General features: G+C 46.7%; 1 protein-coding gene across 1 annotated transcript in view; it reads left to right on the top strand.

The window, feature by feature from the left end:
- The first annotated feature begins 1,112 nt into the window (after positions 1–1,112).
- Positions 1,113–22,031, top strand: part of LOC124783268 — a 114,140-nt gene continuing 93,221 nt past the window's right edge. Inside the window, exons 1-2 of the mRNA XM_047254007.1 lie at positions 1,113–1,209; positions 20,958–21,373. Coding sequence (XP_047109963.1) covers positions 21,001–21,373 — 373 coding nt within the window. The 5' untranslated portion in view covers positions 1,113–1,209; positions 20,958–21,000. The remainder of the gene's footprint in view (positions 1,210–20,957; positions 21,374–22,031) is intronic.

Genomic DNA, 22,031 nt, shown 5'->3' with positions numbered 1-22,031 from the left:
GGGTACCCCAACTGTTGGACGAGTGTGTCAGCACTGCCACCAGAGACGACGAGTTGTGCAGAGAGGTGTTTTATTGTAATCCGTAGTTCAACTGCCGGTACGTTCCAACGTTGAAGGAACCACAGTTGGATGCGGCAGGCCGGCATGTGGGAGATCGGGTAGATTTCCGCGACTTTGTAGCCATGATGACAGATCCCTCATCCAACGACTCACCGTGCTTTTGTTCACTGTCATGTCTCCGTAGACATTCTGCAGGCACCTGTCAATGTCTGCGCAGCCTTGATTTTCCACCAGAAGAAATTCTGTTCTCTGCCTACAACGCACGTACGCTACACACGTCATTTTGGAAGCTACATATAGCATCATCTATCGGAACTTCATGAAACTAATGGGGCTGAAGCGAGAATATTCCACGATGTCCCAAAAGAAATTCCACATTTTTCTAATAGAAATTTACCGAGAAAAAATGCATTGCACTACTAACAGAACCCCCCTCGTAGCCATTTCAGGTTACGCAGTGCCACTAGCACTAACAATCTGTTTGACTCATCACTGCGATTGTGCAAGCAGTGGGACACTACTTCTGGACTATTATTTGTAAAGAAATATTTCGGAACGAGGTTCATCATTTCTCTTTTTGTTTTTCTGCCGTCAATTTCACATCTTGTATCTTCATTTAATTGCCATAATCACAAAAATGACTCCGAGCACTATGGTACTTAACTTCTGAGAACATCAGTCCCCTAGAACTTACAACTACTTAAACCTAACTAACCTAAGGACATCACAAACATCCATGCCCGAGGTTGGATTCGAACCTGCGACCGTAGCGGTCGCGCGGTTCCAGAGTGTAGCGCCTAGAACCGCTCGGCCACTCCGGCCGGTCCATAAACACAACAAATAGTTAAGGACGTAATTGAAGAAGAGACAGAAGCAGAAGAGCAAACGGTGGCGAGTCGCACCAAAGCAGCCAGAAGAGTAATGAGCCAAAACTGAAACAAACACTCTGAGATTCTTTGGCGCAATCTTCCGGGAGAAAACCGGCGGACGTCATCGGGCTGCGTGGCAGGATGTGTGCAGGAAACGTCGGTCTCACTGACGCAGACTGCGGCCGCCGCCGGAAGAGGAGCAGCGAGTGTCCCAGGCAGCGCACAGTAGTAGCGGCAACGCTAACGTTCGCCCCTCGCGCTGTAACACGCTCGTAAACAGGTAAGCACAGCAACCATGCGCCTCTAGCCGCCTCGCTGCACCGCCTCTGACATTTGTGATAACACATCACGAATCCAATCACACACAATCCGGGTAGAAGCTGTTTGTCAGGAAAGGCGACAGAAGCCATCCATAAATAAGGACTCGAGATCCCTTGTCGACAGCATCAGTCATATCGTGTGTATGAAGTGCAGGCCGCCCCCGGTAGCTGAGTGGTCAGCGCGACAGAATGTCAATCCTAAGGGCCCGGGTTCGATTCCCAGTTGGGTCGGAGATTTTCTCCGCTCAGGTACTGGATGTTGTGTTGTCCTAATCATTCATCATTTCATACCCATCGACAGGCAATTCGCCGAAGTGGCGTCAAATCGATAGGCTTATACGCGGCGAACGGTCTACCCGACGGGAGGCCCTAGGCACACGACATTTATGAAGTGCCAGTCGTGTTTCATGAGAACTGTATGTGTTAAGATATAATGTTTTCTCCGAGGTATTTCTAATATGTTCCTAAATTCTGCTACACGGCAACGTCAGTGACATTGCTCCATAATTCAGCGCATTACTTCTATTTCCTTTCTCGTGTGTTAATCTGACCTGTGCACTTTCCAGTCTTTAGATACGGACCTCTGTATAGCGAGCGTTTGTTTATGATTGCTAAAAACGGCGTTATTTCACCATGAGGCTTCCTAAGGCAACTTTCCTTTATTAAGCGATTTAAATTGATTCACTACACCGAAGAAATGTACTTAGAAATTACTCATGTAGGCAACAGTTCCAGATTAGAATTCCAGTATATTTGCTCTACTTTCTTTAACGCAATAATTCCGTAAAACCGTTGTTACTAACTCCACTTTCGACACCATGTCGGCGGTAACATTACCATCGTTATCACGTAGTGAAGATATGAACAGTGATTTGTCGATAATATGTTTCTGAACAGGCACCGCAATATTGTTGCCTTAAGTTCACGGAACACGTAATTATGGATAGGCAGAAAGGGACATATATTTTTATGCCGTCTCTCATTCAACACCTGCTCCAGCACTGGTACATTAGAAACTCGGTGCCTGTATCTGAACGGCAGAAGTCGTGATGAAGATGTATATATTACTGAGTAAATTTAGGCTCGCTGTATGCAATATGAGCTTTATACTGCTTATACTGCGAGATATAGCGTAGTCCGTATCTGAAAGGGAAACGGTACCGTCTGGAACTAATGGAGGTGTTGTTTGTTCAGGACATCCGTGTTCCTTTTTGTTATATATTACTTCTATAAACATATTAATAGCACATACTGTGTCACATTCCATCACGAGGGCCCGAAAGTTTTTCCATACGAAGCAAGACGTGGCACAATCCTACTCTCTATCCATCTGGTCCAGCTTTTTGCGTCATTCAGTCCATGAACACGTCCCGTCCTAGATGAAAAATTCACAGTGCCACATAAACTCACTCCAAAAGACACTGAGGAAAGATTTAAGTTATAAGCCACAATGTTGTCTAAAAACACGGTTTTCAGAAACTTTGAATCACATCTCTAATTACGCTTTACTGCCATGGGTCTAACAAGAAAGAGGTTTAATGTTGCACCATCCTATTCATATAGTTCTGTTTCTTCTCATGTATTATTAACATGTTTGTTGTGCGATATATAGAGAGAGGGAGAGAGAGAGAGCGTTACTAACTAAACCAGAAAACACTTTGAGGTATTGTGAAAAGAGCATGGAGCAAGAAACGGAGGATAGAATAAACCTTTTGCACTTATACTGCTGCGAACGCTTGCACTGTGATGATATGAAACCCTCATCGTCGTTCTCCCCGCACTCTGGTGGGCACCTACATGAGAATATACGACTACAGGCAGCGAAGGAGGATCATATGTCTAGGAGAGTGTGTGTGTCAGTAGTACACACATGTCAATCGGGCTAAGCCGATGTACAGCACGTCAAATATTTTCTTTAATTATATTTATTTTGTCTGAAAATGACATAAAATCATTGTACGAGCCTGCTGTCATTACCACTAGTCACTGTAATAGACGGTCTTGGTGGCTATTAAATGTTTATATTTTTAAAAAACACACCTTAACGCGATTGTACCACAGCCATAATCAAATCATGTTACAACTCTACACGTGAACTAACGAGACCTCGTGTATCGAGTTTTTTAAATGTGATTCAGATGATGACGGTGGCCGAAATATATATTTAGTTAGCATTTGCTTGCATAATTAATGTCCATCTGTATTTTAACAAATGCTTTTCGTGTACGGAACAAACTGCAACGTGTGCTTTATGTTTCCTCTTGTCTTGAATTTGGATGTCTCTTTTTTTTCTGTAAAGAAAAAAAATACAGCTCTTGTTTTGTTTTATTACTTACCGATCTTTACTATGGCCTCAATTCCCAATAGAAGATATAAATAACTGTTCTTTGGATGAAGTTCCGTTATGCACTGTTTCTCGAAGCTGTGATGTCGGATGCCATTTACGGGTATCAGTTCTCATTCCCAGTCTGTTCCTGCAGACAACCTGTGTCATCATTGAAACATTTCGCTATACAGTAGAACATTGTTTCGTTTGTGACGGCGCGTCATCGTACCCGTAATTCTACCCTTTCTTCTTACGCATGACAAAGTGTGCTGTTTCTCCGTAGACTGTGTTGAGTATTCCTGTAGGTCTTGACTATCGAATGGTTAAAGTCTGTCCAGTCCCGCTATTTTGACTCATTCGTAGTTCGGAAGGTCCCAGAAGAATGAATAATACTGCACAACTGTCCAAATGTTACTGCAGGTCGACTATGTGTCGCCGTCGAGTTCAGAAAGTAAGGAAGTACAAGCGATCACTAACAGTGTTTGTTTAGTGTTTATTAATGTGATTTTATCAACAGAATAGTCAATTATATTGTATAAACATAGCTACAAAAATAGTGCTCAGGACAACGATGTACAATTTCTCTCATCTTCCATAACGTATTGTCCATAACGTATTGTCCATAACGTATTGTCGACTTCCAGAGGGATGACCAGCCTGGTAACATCCAGGTTAACGAGGATGACAGTACGTGGTAGTGCGTCTCGACATTTTCGTAGATCTTTAATTCTGGTCTTCCACAAGCGGCAGTGAAGTACATCCCCTTGAAGAAGTATAATATATCCAATCCAGACCTTCAGAGGTTTGAATTGTTATTAATTTGGTGAAAGGTCCGAAGGAGTAATAAATACTCCAACGTTTCCAGAAGTCAGCAGCACAAATTGTCATAACAGATATGCTTAACACATCTGTTGCTTTTGTTGTTAGCTCAGGGCCTGTGGGTAAGGTTGTAAGTCCTCCTCCCACAGGAAAACGAGCAGGACAAGCACTTGGTCCTCAGACGCTGTGATGGGTCCCGAATTGAGGGCAGCTTTTTTGTCCACAAGTGTAGTTTGTAGGACTTACTCGTCAGTGTTGCAGCGGTTCAGTTTCTTGCAGAGGCATCGTTTAACTGAGGCGACCAACCGCTACCACCATCCTCCCCACCGCTGTTCGTGGCGTTATGAACTTCCATGAGGTACCGTTTTGTGCGACGAATTGGTGTCTCTTGTCAGCAGAGACAGCGATCTATATTTCTGTTAACTCTCGGTTAGCTGGACGGGGAGTTTGGGTTGGGGGTTGGGTTGTTTGGAGGAAGAGACCAAACAGCAGGTCATCGGTCTCATCGGATTAGGGAAGGGCGGGGAAGGAAGTCGGCCATGCCATTTCAAAGGAACCATCGCGGCATTTGCCTGGAGCAAAATTAGGGACATGATGGAAAACCTAAATCAGGATGGTCGAACGAGGGATTGAACCGTCCTCCTTCCGAATGCGAGACCAGTGTGCTAACCACTGCGCCAACTCGGTGGGGAGTTTGGGTGTTATCACTATGCATAGTATGTGGAATATGAAGTGTTGGCAGAAGAGCCAACACCGTGTTGCTAGAGGAGGCCGAAATGCACGCTTTTAAGCTCACGTAGATTGGCGTGAGGTCTGGAACAAGGTAAAGTAATTATCCTATAAAGAAAAGAACGTAGTTCTTGGAATACTTAACTTTAATCGACAATTGGAGAACATCTCTCTTGACTGTACATGCTTCACAATATAAATATCAAATGCTATGGCGCCTTGCTAGGTCGTAGCAAATGACGTAGCTGAAGGCTATGCTAACTATCGTCTCGGCAAATGAGAGCGTATTTGTCAGTGTAGCTTCGCTAGCAAAGTCGGCTGTACAACTGGGGCGAGTCCTAGGAAGTCTCTCTAGACCTGCCGTGTGGTGGCGCCCGGTCTGCAATCACTGACAGTGGCGACACGCGGGTCCGACGTATACTAAAGGAACGCGGCCGATTTAAAGGCTACCACCTAGCAAGTGTGGTGTCTGGCGGTGGCACCACATTCCTCCTCCGCAAATCGGCGTACGGTTGTGTTATAAGGCTTCCGCCCGCCGTGGGGAGGACCCCATGTTGACGTATGCGACGAGGTGGGGAGCCTAACAACAGGCGAGGCTGTGCCACCCGTACCCTGCCATTCGGTCCGAGGGGAGCTAGGAAACGCCTGAAAACCTAGTCCAGGGTGCACGCCAACATGCGGTGAATGTGCCCGTAAAGAGACAGGAGGGGCCGTAGGGTCGACCTCCATCGCGTCGGGGCACCCGACGGGCGAAGACGCCATCTGGTCCGGAGCGGGCAAGAGTTCCATGTCGGAGGACAGCTGGTCACGGGAAGCGATCGGCGGCAAGTGACCCAGGGAGGCGCTTGGCGGCTGCAGCGAAGCGTCCACCGCGGGCGTCGCCGACGGGAGAACAGGCGGCGGCGGCGGCGGCGGCGCGTCGTCATGGGACAAAATGGAAGGCAGCGTCGGTAACACCTGGGGATGAGGCGAGCCAGTAGATGGGTCCCCAGGGCGCTGACCGGACGGCACCGTCGCTGAAAGCAGACGGGAGCGGCAGAACCCGTGCGACGACAGAGGCGCAGCTGAATGAGATGCCGACGCACCTCACCAGAGGCCCCCAAAACCAAATACATAGCGCGGCCGAGGCAGCGAAGAATGCGCCCTGCGAGCCAACGCTGTGAACCTCGATAGTTGCGATAGTATACAACGTCACCTGGAGCAAAAGCAGGTGGCTGCCGCTGCACAGGAACCTGATGCGGGGGATGCAGCAAAGACATCAAGGTTCGATGAGGACGACCGTGGAACAACGCAGCCGGCGAGCGACCATCTCGGGGCTGAGAGCGATACGAAGACAAGAAGAGCAATAACGCGTACTCCCGAGAATGCGACTCTTTCAACTTCAACATCTGTGACTTGAAAGTCCGGACCAATCGTACAGCGGCACCGTTCGACTGAGGCGAAAACGGCGCGGATGTCAGATGTTGAATACCATTGGCCTTGCTGAATGACTGAAATTCTGCGGACATGAATTGTTGGCCATTGTCGGAAACAATAGTCTGTGGAAGACCTTCAATACAGAAGATAGCAGATAACGCTTGGATGGTGGCAGACGATGTCGTGGAAGACATCCGGACAACAAAAGGAAAATTACTGAATGAATCTACCACAACCAACCATCGAGCATTCCAGAATGGACCAGCGAAATCGATGTGTAAGCGTTGCCAAGGGGAAGTGGCTTTCGGCCATGCAAAAAATTTACGCGGTGGTGCGGATTGTTGTTCGGCACACGCCATGCAAGAAGAGCACATATTCGTAATCGCAGCATCGATTCAGAACTAAGTACAGTGCTGACGAGCAAGTTGTTTCGTTCGCACTATACCCCAATGTCCTTGGTGGAGAAACCGTAAGACAGAGGACTGTAACGAGCGTGGGACCACGACCCTGGACTGATCATTATCAGAACGCAACAGCAAAACACCACGTCGAACAAAAAGTCTCTCCTTGTGAGCAAAAAATCGGCGAACCAACGGATCCTCGATCCGCGACTTTGACAAGGGCCATTGCGTAGCAACAAAACGCAAAACTGTAGCAAGGACAGGGTCAGCAGCAGTGGCTGTAGCTACACGACGAAAATCAATCGGAAACGATTCGACCACTTCATTGGGTTCCGCATCAATGAACATGCAAGCAAGTTCGGAAGAATCGAATGCTCTATCCTCAGCAACAGGCAAACGGGACAACGCATCGGCGTTTCCGTGCTTAGCAGTGAACCGATACAAGATATCGTAGCGGTAGTGCGAGAGGAAAATAGACCAGAGAATGAATTTCTGCGCTGTACGTGGAGGTACAGGCTTGTTTGGATGAAAAAGTGACGTCAAAGGTTTGTGGTCCCTGATGATGGTAAAGTGACGACCATACAAGAAATCATGAAACTTAGTAACATCAAATACGAGAGCCAAAGTTTCTTTCTCTATCTGTGAATAATTTCTTTGCGCAGACGAGAGCAATTTGGACGCAAAGGCAATAGGGCGATCATGCGATCCATCTTTGTGCGCAAGCACAGCACCGATCCCGAAATCCGATGCATCTACCATCAACAAAAGGGGTTTCTGGGGATCGAATGGCGTAAGGCAAGTATTGGAAAGCAACGCCGATTTCAACTGGCGAAAGGCGCGTTCGCATTCCGTCGTCCAGATAGTTTGCTGCAGTAGGGACCGACGCACAAACAGTTTGCAGATATTGCTGAAACAATGCAGGGGCGGATGCACACCCGAATGGCAGTCTTTTGAATCGATACAAACCAAGATGCGTGTTAACCACCAAGACGCGCTGGGATTCGTCGTCCACTGGTATGTGCAAGTACGCATCTGCGAGGTCCAACGTCGAAAAATATTTACCTTGGCACAGTTTGTCAAAAAGATCTTCCGGGCGGGGTAAAGGATAAGTTGCAAGCACTAGTTGTGGATTCACTGTAGCTTTGAAGTCCACACAAAGTCTCAATTTTCCGGAAGGTTTGGGCAATGTTACCAAGGGTGATGCCCAGAGAGAAGCCTGCACACGTTCAATCACACCTTGTGATTCCAAATGGTGTAAGGTTCTTGTGACCTCATCACGCAATGCGTGGGGAACATTGCGCGCTCTGAAAAATTTCGGTTGCGCGTTGACTTTCAGTTCCAAATGGGCTTTATAGTTCTGAGCGCAACCAAGGCCCGGTGCGAAAATGTCTGCAAACTCTTCACATAGACGAGAAACACTGTCGGAAGGCACAGATTGGTACACTGATAGGACCTGATTTACTATAGACAAGTTAAGCAACTGAAATAAATCTAAACGAAACAAGTTCACTGCAGCAGAAGAACGAAGGACGTACAATGACACAAATTTTGTTTGTCCCTTGTATGTCGCAAGAAGGCTGCACTGTCCTAACACAGGGATATTCTGACCGGAATAACTATTTAACTTAACATGTGCGGCACGCAACGGAGGTGTGCCCAGTTGTTGGTACGTGTCTTTATTGATCAATGAAACAGCAGCTCCGGTATCAAGCTGGAATGGTATCACGTGGCCATGAATGTCCAAATCTACAAAAAGTTTATTGTCCTGCTGACGACAAGAGCGACTGTCTCGTGCAACGTGAACCAACACTGGTACAGAATCACTTGCGACTTGACGTGATTTCCGTCGATGTCGACGCACACTATTTGTGGGACGAACACAGTCACCGTTAGAGAGAGTGGCACTGAGCGGAGTGGAATTAACTACATGAATGTCCATGGGCGAAGGTTCACGAGCCGGAGTATTCTTGGTTCGATTCCGATTCCGTCGCGAAGCAAAGGGCCTGGAATGGTTGTAGTGTCCGTTCTGAGCTTTTTCTGGCAAACACTTTGAACATGTCCTTTTTTATTACAGAAAAAGCAAATAGCTTGGCGTGACGGGCAATTCTCACGCGAATGTCTAGTAGCACACCGCGGGCATGACTTGAGCACTGCATTTGCTTGCTTGCGCGGCACACGCGGCTGAGCGGACGGGCGCGAGTGCTGTGTACTGTTCCGAGCAACTCGCCCGGCGGGCCGGTTAATGTAACACACGGTTGGCGAAGTTTCAAATGATTCCTGAGCAAGGTCAAGTGTGTCTTGCCTATCCAATATGTCCAGCAGTTGTTGAAGGGAGGGATTGACTAGTTTCAAAATCTGTTCCCTTATACGAACATCAGAAACGTTCTGTGCAATTGCATCACGTACCATAGTATCTGAATAAGGGAGTCCACATTCACACTCAAAAGCACAATCCCTAGTAAGGCCTTGCAAAGTTGCAACCCACTCCCTATTAGTCTGACCGGCCGTACGTTTTGTACGAAAGAAAGTATACCTTTTTGCAACTACATTGACTGAGTCTTTGAAATATGCATCTAATGCAGACAAAATTTCTTCGTAGGACAGAGTTGCTACGTCGCGTCGGGGAAACAATTTCACTATCACACGGTAGGTGGACACTCCTACGCATGCCAACAAAACAGGCTGCCGCTCGTTACCTTGAATTCTGTAGGCGACGAGATGGAATCCAAATTGGCGTGACCACTCAGTCCAGCGTTCCAGTGCCACATCAAAAGGACGAAAAGGTGGTGCAACTGCGTGTTGTGGCTGCGGTAGCGGTGGAGCGGCGGCGGCCGCATCGTTTTGCATGGCACGTTGACCCTGGACGAGCTGTCCAAGGGCATCCAATAAGGCCTGCGTCTGCTGATTCTGCAAGCAATAAAATTCGGAAAGTACATCTGGCGAAGCCATGACACAAGTAATGCAGTCTATCAATACGAACACAAAATCCTCAGCGCCATATGAAGTGTTGGCAGAAGAGCCAACACCGTGTTGCTAGAGGAGGCCGAAATGCACGCTTTTAAGCTCACGTAGATTGGCGTGAGGTCTGGAACAAGGTAAAGTAATTATCCTATAAAGAAAAGAACGTAGTTCTTGGAATAATTAACTTTAATCCACAATTGGAGAACATCTCTCTTGACTGTACGTGCTTCACAATATAAATATCAAATGCTATGGCGCCTTGCTAGGTCGTAGCAAATGACGTAGCTGAAGACTATGCTAACTATCGTCTCGGCAAATGAGAGCGTATTTGTCAGTGTAGCTTCGCTAGCAAAGTCGGCTGTACAACTGGGGCGAGTCCTAGGAAGTCTCTCTAGACCTGCCGTGTGGTGGCGCCCGGTCTGCAATCACTGACAGTGGCGACACGCGGGTCCGACGTATACTAACGGACCGCGGCCGATTTAAAGGCTACCACCTAGCAAGTGTGGTGTCTAGCGGTGACACCACAGAATACACGCCAATCTATAAACCTTTGGAACGAGGGATCCGATGTCCAGTCGGTCGTTAGTCCCAAATGTGCCGGTATGGTTACAGCATAGATGATTAATGAGATACAACATTTATTTATAGTAATGCTCGATTTTGAGTGTAGGGGCCTAGCGAAATCAGTTCCAGAAACCTCAAACGGCTTGTGAGGTTTCATTCTATCAGCTAGTAGTGGCGCTTCTGTTTGTTGGCCAGCGATGTTATGTGCAATTTTGCATGGAGACAACTACGGGGGCCGTTTTGATAGCACGACGGGCTAGTAGTTCTGTCAGGCGCAAAAGAACCACTGGTACTTCATGATGGTGTAGACTGATATAATATCAGAAGTTTAGTGAAGTGATGGTGTCCTAAAATATTGGGATGACGTCTTTCAATAGACACCTTAGCGTTTTGCCGGTGACCTCCTAAACGTACTAAATCGTCATCTAAATATGGGTTGAAGCATTTTATCTTGCATGTGCGAGGATGTAGAAGACCTTTGCTTAGTGTGATGATTTCCGAAGATAGTTTTAATCCAATAAAGATGGTCTTCTGCTACCTCTTTTGTAGTTTATTCTTCGCATGTGTCTGTTTTCTGAAGAAGTTTACTTCTGAAGAGGAAGATGTAAGCAGTGGTGTGTAACAGTTTTGACAAGGAGCTGAATGTGGTAACTGTATTGGCGTGGCAAGACAGTCAAGCCACTCGGAGGTAGCCGAAAGGCACGCGTTAAGCTCACGTAGATTGGCGTGAGGTCTGAAACAAGGTAAAGTAATTATCCTATAAAGAAAAGAACGTAGTTCTTGGAATACTTAACTTTAATCCACAATTGGAGAACATTGCTCTTGTTTAGACATTATTACACTGAATATAAACTGGTAATGGCACCTTGCTAGGTCGTAGCAAATGACGTAGCTGAAGGCTATGCTAACTATCGTCTCGGCAAATGAGAGCGTATTTGTCAGTGAACCATTGCTATTAACGTCAGCTGTACAACTGGGGCGAGTGCTAGTAAGTCTCGCTAGACCTGCCGTGTGGCGGCGCTCGGTCTGCAATCACTGACAGTGGCGACACGCGGGTCCGACGTATACTAACGAACCGCGGCCGATTTAAAGGCTACCGCCTAGCAAGTGTGGTGTCTGGCGGTGACACCACAGTAACATTTATAGATGAGTGTGGTGCCTGAAGAGATTTATCTAACTTCCCTACTTCCAATAAAATTTTAGTTGCAATATTATGTGTCGGCAGCTCGGCCAACATCTTGTAGATCGAGATGGCTGAAAATGCACGCTAGACTAACGCAGACGGGCGTGAAGTACTGGAACAGGCTACGTAATTAATGCTATGAAGAAAAGTACGTAGCTGGATTAATACTTATCTTTAATCAATCATTGTGGTACATCACTCTTGACTATACACAGGAGACTTTAATTACAATCACTGTAAGGCTAATGGCGCCTTGCTAGTTCGTAGCCATTAACTTAGCTGAAGGCTATTCTGTCTCTCGGCTAATGAGAGAGAAAGGCTCCGTACATCTAGTCGCTAGCTAGGTCGTCCGTACAACTGGAGCGAGTCCTTGTTCGTATCACGAGACCTGCCTTGTGGTGGCGCTAGGTCTGCGATTACACAGTGGCGACACGCGGGTCCGACATGTACTAAATGGACCGCGGCCGATTTAAACTACCACCTAGCAAGTGTGGTGTCTGGCGGTGACACCACATTCCTCCCCCGCAAATCGGCGAACGGTCGTGAGATAAGGCTTCCGCCCGCCGTGGGGAGGATCCCATGTTGACGTATGCAATGAGGTGGGGAGCCTAACAACAGGCGAGGCTGTGCCACCCGCACCCGGCCATTCGGTCCGAGGGGAGCTAGGAAACGCCTGAAAACCTAGTCCAGAGTGCACGTCAACATGCGCAATCCGAGACTTTGACAAAGGCCATTGCGTCGGGGTAGCCGACGCGCGATGACGTCATGTGGCCCGGAGCGGGCGGGAGTTCCATGGCGGAGGACAGCTGGTCACGGGACGCGACCGGCGGCGCGTGACCCTGGGAGGCGCTTGGCGGCTGCAGCGAAGCGTCGAATACGGGCGGCGCCGGCCGGAGTACCGGCGGCTGCGACGGCGGCGGCGGCGGCGGCGGCGGCGGCTGCGGCGGCGCGTCGCCATGGGGCAAAATGGAAGGCATCGTCGGTAACACCTGGGGATGAGGCGAGCCAGTAGATGGGTCCCCAGGGCGCTGACCGGACGGCACCTTCGCTGAAAGCAGACGGGGAGCGGCAGAACCCGTGCGACGACAGAGGCGCAGCTGATTGAGATGCCGACGCACCTCACCAGAGGCCCCCAAAACCAAATACATCGCGCGGCCGAGGCAGCGAAGAATGCGCCCTGCGAGCCAACGCCGTGAACCTCGATAGTTGCGATAAAATACAACGTCGCCAGGAGCAAAAGCAGGAGTCTGCCGCTGCACAGGAACCCGATGCGGCGGATGCAGCAAAGACATCAAGGAGCGATAAGGATGACCATGGAGCAACTCAGCCGGCGAGCGACCATCTCGGGGCTGAGAGCGATACGAAGACAAAAAGAGCAACAACGCGTCCTCCCGAGAATGCGACTCTTTCAATTTCAACATCTGTGACTTGAAAGTCCGGACCAATCGTTCAGCGGCACCGTTTGACTGAGGCGAAAACGGCGCGGATGTCAGATGTTGAATACCATTGGCCTGGCAGAATGACTGAAATTCTGCGGACATGGATTGTGGGCCATTGTCGGAAACAATAGTCTGCAGAAGACCTTCAATGCAAAAGATAGCAGACAACGCTTGGATGGTGGCGGAGGACATAGTGGAAGACATCCGGACAACAAAAGGAAAATTACTGAAGGCGTCGACCAGAACCAACCATCGAGCATTCCAGAATGGACCAGCAAAATCAATGTGCAAGCGTTGCCAAGGGGAAGTGGCTTTTGGCCATGCAAAGACTTTCCGCGGCGGTGTGGATTGTTGTTCGGCACACGCCATGCAAGAAGAACACATATTCGTAATCGCAGCATCGATTCCGAACCAAGTACAGTGCTGACGAGCAAGTTGTTTCGTTCGCACTATACCCCAATGTCCTTGGTGAAGAAGCCGTAAGACAGAGGACTGTAACGAACGTGGGACCACGACTCTGGACTGATCATTATCAGAACGCAACAACAAAACACCACGTCGAACAAAAAGTCTCTCCTTGTGAGCAAAAAATCGGCGAACCAACGGATCCGCAATCCGAGACTTTGACAAAGGCCATTGCGTAGCAACAAAACGCAAAACAGTAGCAAGGACAGGGTCAGCAGCTGTGGCTGTAGCTACACGACGAAAATCGATCGGAAACGATTCGACCACTTCATCCGTTTCCGAATCAATGAACATGCAAGCAAGTTCGGAAGAATCGAATGCTTTATCCTCAGCAACAGGCAAACGGGACAACGCATCGGTGTTTCCGTGCTTAGCAGTGGACCGATACAAGATATCGTAGCAGTACTGCGAGAGGAAAATAGACCAGCGAATGAATTTCTGCACTGTACGTGGAGGTACAGGCTTGGTCGGATGAAAAAGCGATGTCAAAGGTTTGTGGTCTGTGATGATGGTAAAGTGACGACCATACAAGAAATCATGGAACTTAGTAACACCAAACACGAGAGCCAAAGCTTCTTTCTCTATCTGGGAATAATTTCTTTGCGCAGACGAGAGCAATTTGGACGCAAAGGCAATAGGGCGATCATGGGAGCCAACTTTGTGCGCAAGCACAGCACCGATCCCGAAATCCGATGCATCTACCATCAACAAAAGGGGTTTCCGGGGATCTAAAGGCGTGAGGCAAGTATGAGAAAGCAACGCCGATTTCAACTGGCGAACAGCGCGTTCGCATTCCGTCGTCCAGACGAACGGAACACCTTTACGGCGTAAGCGATGAAGCGGAGCTGAAATGGAAGAGGCATTGCGCATATATTTGTGATAATAGTTAATTTTACCCAACACACTCTGTAGCTGTTTCACATTGCGAGGGGAAGGTAAATCTTGTATGGCACGGAGGTGCTCTGGACTCGGATGTATGCCTTGGGCATTGATGACATGGCCCAGGTATGGTAAGTCACGAGCAAAAAACACACATTTGTCCTTCCTCAAGCGAAGACCATTTTGTCGCAAGACCTGAAATAACGTTCAGAGGGTTTTCTGGCAAACACTTTGAACATGTCCTTTCCTATTACAGAAAAAGCAAATAGCGTGGCGTGACGGGCAATGTTCACGCGAATGTCTAGTAGCACACCGCGGGCATGATTTCACTGCATTTGTGGGCTGGCGCGGCACACGTGGCTTAGAGCGCGGCGGCAGCTGCGTTTGTTTGCGCGAGGGCAGGTGACCGGGCCGCGCAGCTCGCCCGGCGGGCCGGTTAATGTTACACACTGCTGGCGAAGTTTCAAAAGATTCCTGAGCACAGTAAAGTGTGTCTTGTCTATCCAATATGTCTATCACTTGTTGAAGGGAGAGATTAACTAATTTCAATATTTGCTCCCGTATGCGAACATCAGAAACGTTCTGTGCAATCGCATCACGCACCATTGTATCTGAATAAGAAAGACCACAGTCACAGTCAAAGGCACAGTCCCTAGTAAGTCCTTGCAATGTTGCGACCCACTCCCTATTAGTTTGACCGGCCGTACGTTTTGTACGAAAAAACGTATACCGTTTTGCAACCACATTAACTGTTTCTTTGAAATAGGCATCTAAAGCAGACAAAATTTCCTCGTAGGACAGAGTTGCTACGTCGCGTCGGGGAAACAATTTCACTATCACACGGTAGGTGGACACACCGACACAAGAAAGCAAAAACGGCTGCCACTCATTACCTTGAATTCTGTAGGCGGCGAGGTGGAAGGCGAACTGGCGGGACCATTCCTGCCAAGTCTCGTGGTTCGGGTCGTAGTGCCTAAAAGGCGGTGCAACTGCGAGTTGTGGCTGCGGTACCGGTGAAGCGGCGACGGCCGCATCGGTTTGAATGGCACGTTGACCCTGGACGAGCTGTCCAAGGGCATCCAATAAAGCCTGCGTCTGCTGATTCTGCAAGCGATAAAATTCGGACAGTACATCTGGAGAATGTGGCAAAGCCATGACACAAATAAATTAGGGCAAAGTAAAACACAAGATCCTTTGTAGATTCGTCGCCATGTGATGTGTCGGCAGCTGGGCCAACACCTTGTAGATCGAGATGGCTGAAAATGCACGCTAGACTAACGCAGACGGGCGTGAAGTACTGGAACAGGCTACGTAATTAATGCTATGAAGAAAAGTACGTAGCTGGATTAATACTTATCTTTAATCAATCATTGTGGTACATCGCTCTTGACTATACACAGGAGACTTTAATTACAATCACTGTAAGGCTAATGGCGCCTTGCTAGTTCGTAGCCATTAACTTAGCTGAAGGCTATTCTGTCTCTCGGCTAATGAGAGAGAAAGGCTTCGTACATCTAGTCGCTAGCTAGGTCGTCCGTACAACTGGGGCGAGTCCTTGTTCGTATCACGAGACCTGCCTTGTGGTGGCGCTAGGTCTGCGATTACACAGTGGCGACACGCGGGTCCGACATGTACTAAATGGACCGCGGCTGATTTAAACTACCACCTAGCAAGTGTGGTGTCTGGCGGTGACACCACACAATAGATGCATGATGATTGCTGTCATATACTCGGATGTTGTGATAGCACTGGTGGTCCATTCCATCCGATGTGTGTCGTCTTGAAACTAAGCCCGATAAGTTGTCTTTGTCTGGACAGTGTCTCCACTGAGAAGGTGTGGTGAGTATATTTCTGTTACTCTGTTGTATAAAAACATTTTCCAAGTGGCGGCCTCATCTAAGGGTTACAACGGAATCAGTCAAAAATGTCGCTCCGGTAAGGTCAGAGATTGAGACTTTGCTGTAGTACAGTAGTAGTCTGGCCGCTGTCAGTGCTGCTGGCAATTCAAATCGAGGAAATATTATTTTCTTTGCGCGTGATAATCTGCTTTTATTACACATCAGTTTGAAAATCCTATAACTAGAAGTGATCTACTAAACGGTGCCATATGCTCTCTCAGATGCATCACAGAAAACAATATAGGAGCTACCTTTTCTGACAACTGAATTCGACTTAGAATAGTAACATTAGATAGCTCATGAAGGTTTGATATCCAGGAGCGCAGTCTAACCAAACGGTTGTGAGACAGGGATTCGTTCCAACCTAGACCGTAATAAAATTCGCCGACACGGAAGTTCTAGCTGTAGAGAAGCACTATCACACGCGCTTGTTCAGAGAAGCTGTGGAAACACAAAAACACGCGAACAGTTTGAACAAGAAAGAGGAAAGCCTTAAGGTAAACGGATCCTGGCTTCCCGTACTGCAGCGAACGACCGTCGCAGGTAGCAAGAGGAGAACCGCACCGGAAATGACCGCGGAGAAGCCCTCGGACGTTGGCGCGCCAGGTACATATAGTCTGCGGCAGCGAGCTCGGCTCCAGTTCACCACCGGCAATGGAGGGTGAAGCTTTGACAATGCCAGCCACTCGTGCTGGCGAAACGTCAGAAAAATCATTAGATGAACGTCGGCCGAAGAACCCGAGACAGAAGCCAATAGGCAGTTTGTTAACAGTGGATCATTAGGACAAGCTCAGCACGAGAGCGTATACTGCTGATAATGAAACACCCCACTCTCAGGCACTTCTATTTCTCTCTCTCTCTCTCTCTCTCTCTCTCTCTCTCTCGGGCAAATAGGAGAAACGCCACGTAATCATTTACATTGTTAAGACAATCTCCGTGCCCTCTTGCGTACGGAAGCATGGTCCCATAATACGAAGGTGATAGGTGTTATCTGCTTGTTACCCGTTTGTTCTATTGGCATGCTGTTGTTTTCATCTAGAAAGTCTTGATTTCTGTTAGCTATGTTGCCGCTTGGCAGCTTGAACAATATTTTAGCAGGTATCACTGTTACCGCTGCGTGCTTCGTATTAAATATGTTTTCCGGTATTGGCCATTCAGTGGTGTTTGCTGTCTGCAGCACTGTGATACACATTGATGGCCATATGCACATGCAGGCTGGTCAGTTGTTCGTTGCCAGGAGTGTCCAGTTCTTGAATTTTTAAAACTTTTTTCGATTATTTCAGGTATTATCTCCATCTGCTGTACTTGGCTCTGTTGTAGTCGTTTTCAGATTCCTAGAGATGTCTCCAGAACTGTATTGTGGCCTCTTTCTCAGGCTTTTCAGCTTTTATATCTGATGGTGATTCTGGCTCTTGTATAACTGCCTCTGATTGGACTAGATAGTTTCATTATTATTGTTATCTTCTTTTCAGATTTTCACAGTTCCTTGTTCTGCTGTTTTGTTTTGTTCTTAATCAGTATGTTAGGATTATTAAAGAAAATGTGATGTAACGTTTTGCTCTGACACTTTTGTCCAACTGAATAAGCACAAACGCACTTGGGTGAGACGTGTTTTATCAACGGCAATAATTTTCGTTGTCCATTACTTTGTTCTTAAGAAATGACGAAGTGGCATAGTTATTCCCAAATTGATTTAAATCTTCCTGAAAATAAATTCTGATCTAGTTAAATAATCGCCACAGCTGTTCTGAGAATTACGTAACGGAACTTTGGGGTAAAAAAGAAACATACAGCAAAGAACCAGTGTCCACTGTGTGTTTTCTGCGTCGTAAATGTAGTGGAGAGATCGAAATTCATGCAGCATCATAGCTTCTTTATTTCAGTTACAAACTGCACTCTAATAAGCTTTTTAAGTAAGAAAGTGAAAATACCGTGTTATCAAGGAGGGTGACGCAGTCGTGAGACAACAGTTTCGTATTCGGTGATCGGCGGTTCAAATCGACGTCCACTCATCCAGCTTAAGGCTCTGCGTCATTTTCTCTAATTGCTTTGTGTATTCGGTAGCGGAAAGGGTCTCAATAAAGTCTGAATGCTTCTATATTTCCTAAGGTTTATATTTACTGATAGTATCATTAACAAAATTTACACCGTTAGGAGTTTCGACCGGGCTTGAAAACTACGAGGGAGAGCTGAAGAGTAATGCCTCAGGATCTTTTAGTCTCTTTTCAATAACGGTTGATGTAACACATGTCTCGTTCGACATTCCCGCTATGCTGACGCAGGCTGCAGCCCTCTGACGCTATAGGGCTCCGGATTGTGGCGTGAGAGACCCTCAGAAAACTGAAAGTACGTATTCGATGAGTTCATCGACACACAGAGCACCCTCTCCTTCAGCATGACAAAAACAGACCACACACACGTGCGCTGCGACATCTGCAGTAATCCGACGTCTGGGGTTCATTGTCGTCGTTCATGTTCCATACAGTCCCACCTTGGCCGCATCCGATTTTAGTCTGTTTCCAAAACTTAAATACGCCTCCGAGGACTTAATTTTGCGAATGATGAATCGGTTCAGGCAGTGATGAGGTAGTGGCTCCGTCAACAAAGTCAAACATTCTACAGTGACGGTGTCCACAAACTGGTCTCTCGTTTGGAAAAAATGTGTTCGTTGCCATGGTGACTATGTTGAGAATTAAATATGTAAACTTTGAAGAATAAAGACCTAGAACGCTAGTAACGCTTGTTTCATTTTAAAATCTTTAAGAATTGTCACATGCACAATCCGCAGGCATTATTTTTCAGCACGCCTTCGTAATTCTGATGATGACCATTGCACTGTCGAAATTCGTGACAGTACGAAACTGATTTGTGAATATGTTGGTGAACAAACACTTGTGAGTATTTACCAACTTCATTACGAAATTACGTTATTCATCGCTAAACTGTTCAATTTATTCCAACATGATTTCAATAAAACGAATTTTGCGCACAATTCTTATCATACATTCCTAGAACCCACGAAAGTCTCACGTGTTTAACTCACGAAGAAAGGTTAAAAGCATATAAAAATGTGTGTGACCCAACGTTCCTGTGACTTTTTCTGTGAGGTCCTCAGAGATCTTGTACTTGCTAATTTTTCTTCCTGCCTGCGTCACCGCTTGATGGCGGCGTTACGCGAGTACTAGCACTGTGGCCTAATAAGAGCGAAAAACCAATAATAAAGGATGAACATAAAAGTGCAAACTGCATGGACGAATTCCTGACTGGAAATGGAGGAAAAAAGGTTCTTTGAACTGGTGTTCTGAAATAATCGGTGTGCGTCCGACGACAACAGATTGTTCCAGCACAGAGCTGCATCGCGTCAACGTCTCAACAGATGTTCAACGTGGCCTCCATGGAATGCAATGCACGCGTTCACACATTCCTGTCATGCAGGATACACATAATAGTACTTTCGCGTACACTATGATGGCGGGCCACTTGCCTGGAGTTTGCAGTAGAGTTAATCTCAATAGTCGTATCCTGCAGAAGCCGGGCCTCCAAATCTCGTGCATGCACAGTGACCCACCTCCCTGAACTTTCGTCTGTCTGAGAAGACCAGAGATCACACAAACGACTTGAAATGTTGTGTGATGTCATTGGTGTCTGTGAGGGTACTTGTCTTGGTATAGCGCTGCTCCCTTTCGACCGTTCCGTCTACTTGGCCATACATCATCTCGGCTTGTTCCCGACCTGCATACCGGACTATTCTGCCGCTTACGTCAATCACACAGCCTGCACCGCAAAGGAACATCCGCCGCATGATCCTAGGAACTTTCATTAGTCAGAACCATCTAGATTGGCAATGATGCATTTCCGGACACATGTTCATAGGACCTTTCTTCTTCCATTTCCAGTCACGAATCCATCCCTGCAGTTTGTCGGTTTTATTAAAGTCAAGCCTGTACATACAAGATGGAATGGTTCTACCCCTTCAGAAAGTAACGCTGACCTGATGGTTAGTTGCAGAAAAAGCCAAAACTTTCATCCACATTTCAATAAGAAGCTTCCAAATGGTTCAAATGGCTCTGAGCACTATGGGACTTAACTTCTGTCATCAGTCCCCTAGAACTTAGAACTATTTAAACCGAACCAATCTAAGGACATCACACACATCCATGCCCGAGGCAGGATTCGAACCAGTGACCGTAGCGGTCGCGCGGTTCCAGACTGTATTCTTTCAGGTATTGAGAAAGATATGTAAGAAACTATCAGCTTCGAGTGCGGTAGTAAAACCAACCTTTCCCTAGGTTTGAGCCCAAATAATTGAGCCTTCTTCAATTATTTTGGCTGAAACCTAGGTAAAGGTTAGTTCCATTACGGTAATCGAGGCTGATAGTTTCTTATATATTATATTATCACCATTGCTGACTGTGCTCCAATGCTGAAAGTACAAAAATATTAAGAGAAAGTTGGTTGAAAGTACTAACTGGAACAGAAGCCTATGATTCTAAAAATTTCACTCCATTTTCTGCGCTTTTAGTACAAAATATTTTTGTTGCAATTTATTATAATAAATTCTGATGTTATCGTAATCTATCAGAAAACTGTAAAATGTTAGCTAATTAAATATAAAATTTTGTCAATAGGTTATCCAGAATCTCAAGAAAATCGAGCTAACGGAACTAAGCCATGCCAGCCAATTTTCGAGATGAAGAACCAGACAATCCCGCTTCAGACGCTACACAGCCAGACATGATGACTAAATCAGCGCTGGTACATGAAGAAGATAGACTGTACCCCTCGTGTTCAAGTGCAAGCAGTTCAGATGCCGGGAGCAGCACCTCTATAGCATTTGGACACGAGCTTACTGGAACTTCACCAACACCTGCAGCGAACTCAGAGGTGAAGAGCAGGAACTCAGCTACATCTCAAGATGAGGAGACGGGATTTCCAGCAACATATGCGGCAGAATCAGACACCGAGGATAAGACGACAATCGCATTTGATGACGATGCGTCGTCAACTACAACTTCAGAAGATTCGGAGGCTGAAAACTATTGCTGTAAGTATCTACTTCTCTTCGCTGTATCGTAATTAATAGTGCAAGCTGACACGTCTAAAAGTATAAAATAAGAGAAGCAAAAGCGTACTAGTGAACATAGCTCCACAATCGAGCCGTTTGTGAAGTGATTGTTTAGTTAAGAGCAACGACTGACTCCAGTATGAAACACTGTCCAAGTTAGTACAAGTTTGGCGTGCAGAGCAGAAGTGGTGCACGTCCAAAAACTGGCTTGGAGAATTACAGAAGTACGAAAAAATTAATAATAAAAACTGTGCCATAAAATTTCGGACCCACAGCTGCATAAATTTAACTTCTTCTAATACTTATACCGTACAGTCATCTTCAGAGTGAGCCGAGGTGACTGACACTCCAGCATTTGCTCCGTCCTCTGAAACCCACGGGTCTCTGAAGATGACTGGACTGTATAAAGCTGAAATATTAGAAGAAGAAGCGAAATTTATTCGGCTGCACGATCGAAATTTTATGGAGAATCATTGCGCCGCGAAAATATGAGGGAGAAAGATAAGAACTGTTTGTCAACTACACAGTTTCATCTGTGACATCGCTGCTTATAGAAGCAACAAACATAATTATATTTTAACGCTGCAAATATTCAATTCTATGCTAAATTACTACGCAGTTACTATTAAACATTATA

This window comes from Schistocerca piceifrons, chromosome 1 (assembly GCF_021461385.2).
Source record: "Schistocerca piceifrons isolate TAMUIC-IGC-003096 chromosome 1, iqSchPice1.1, whole genome shotgun sequence".
NCBI classification, from domain to species: Eukaryota; Metazoa; Arthropoda; class Insecta; order Orthoptera; family Acrididae; genus Schistocerca; species Schistocerca piceifrons.
The sequence above is the reverse complement of the archived record's forward strand: the minus strand, read 5'-3'. Positions and strand labels throughout refer to the sequence as shown.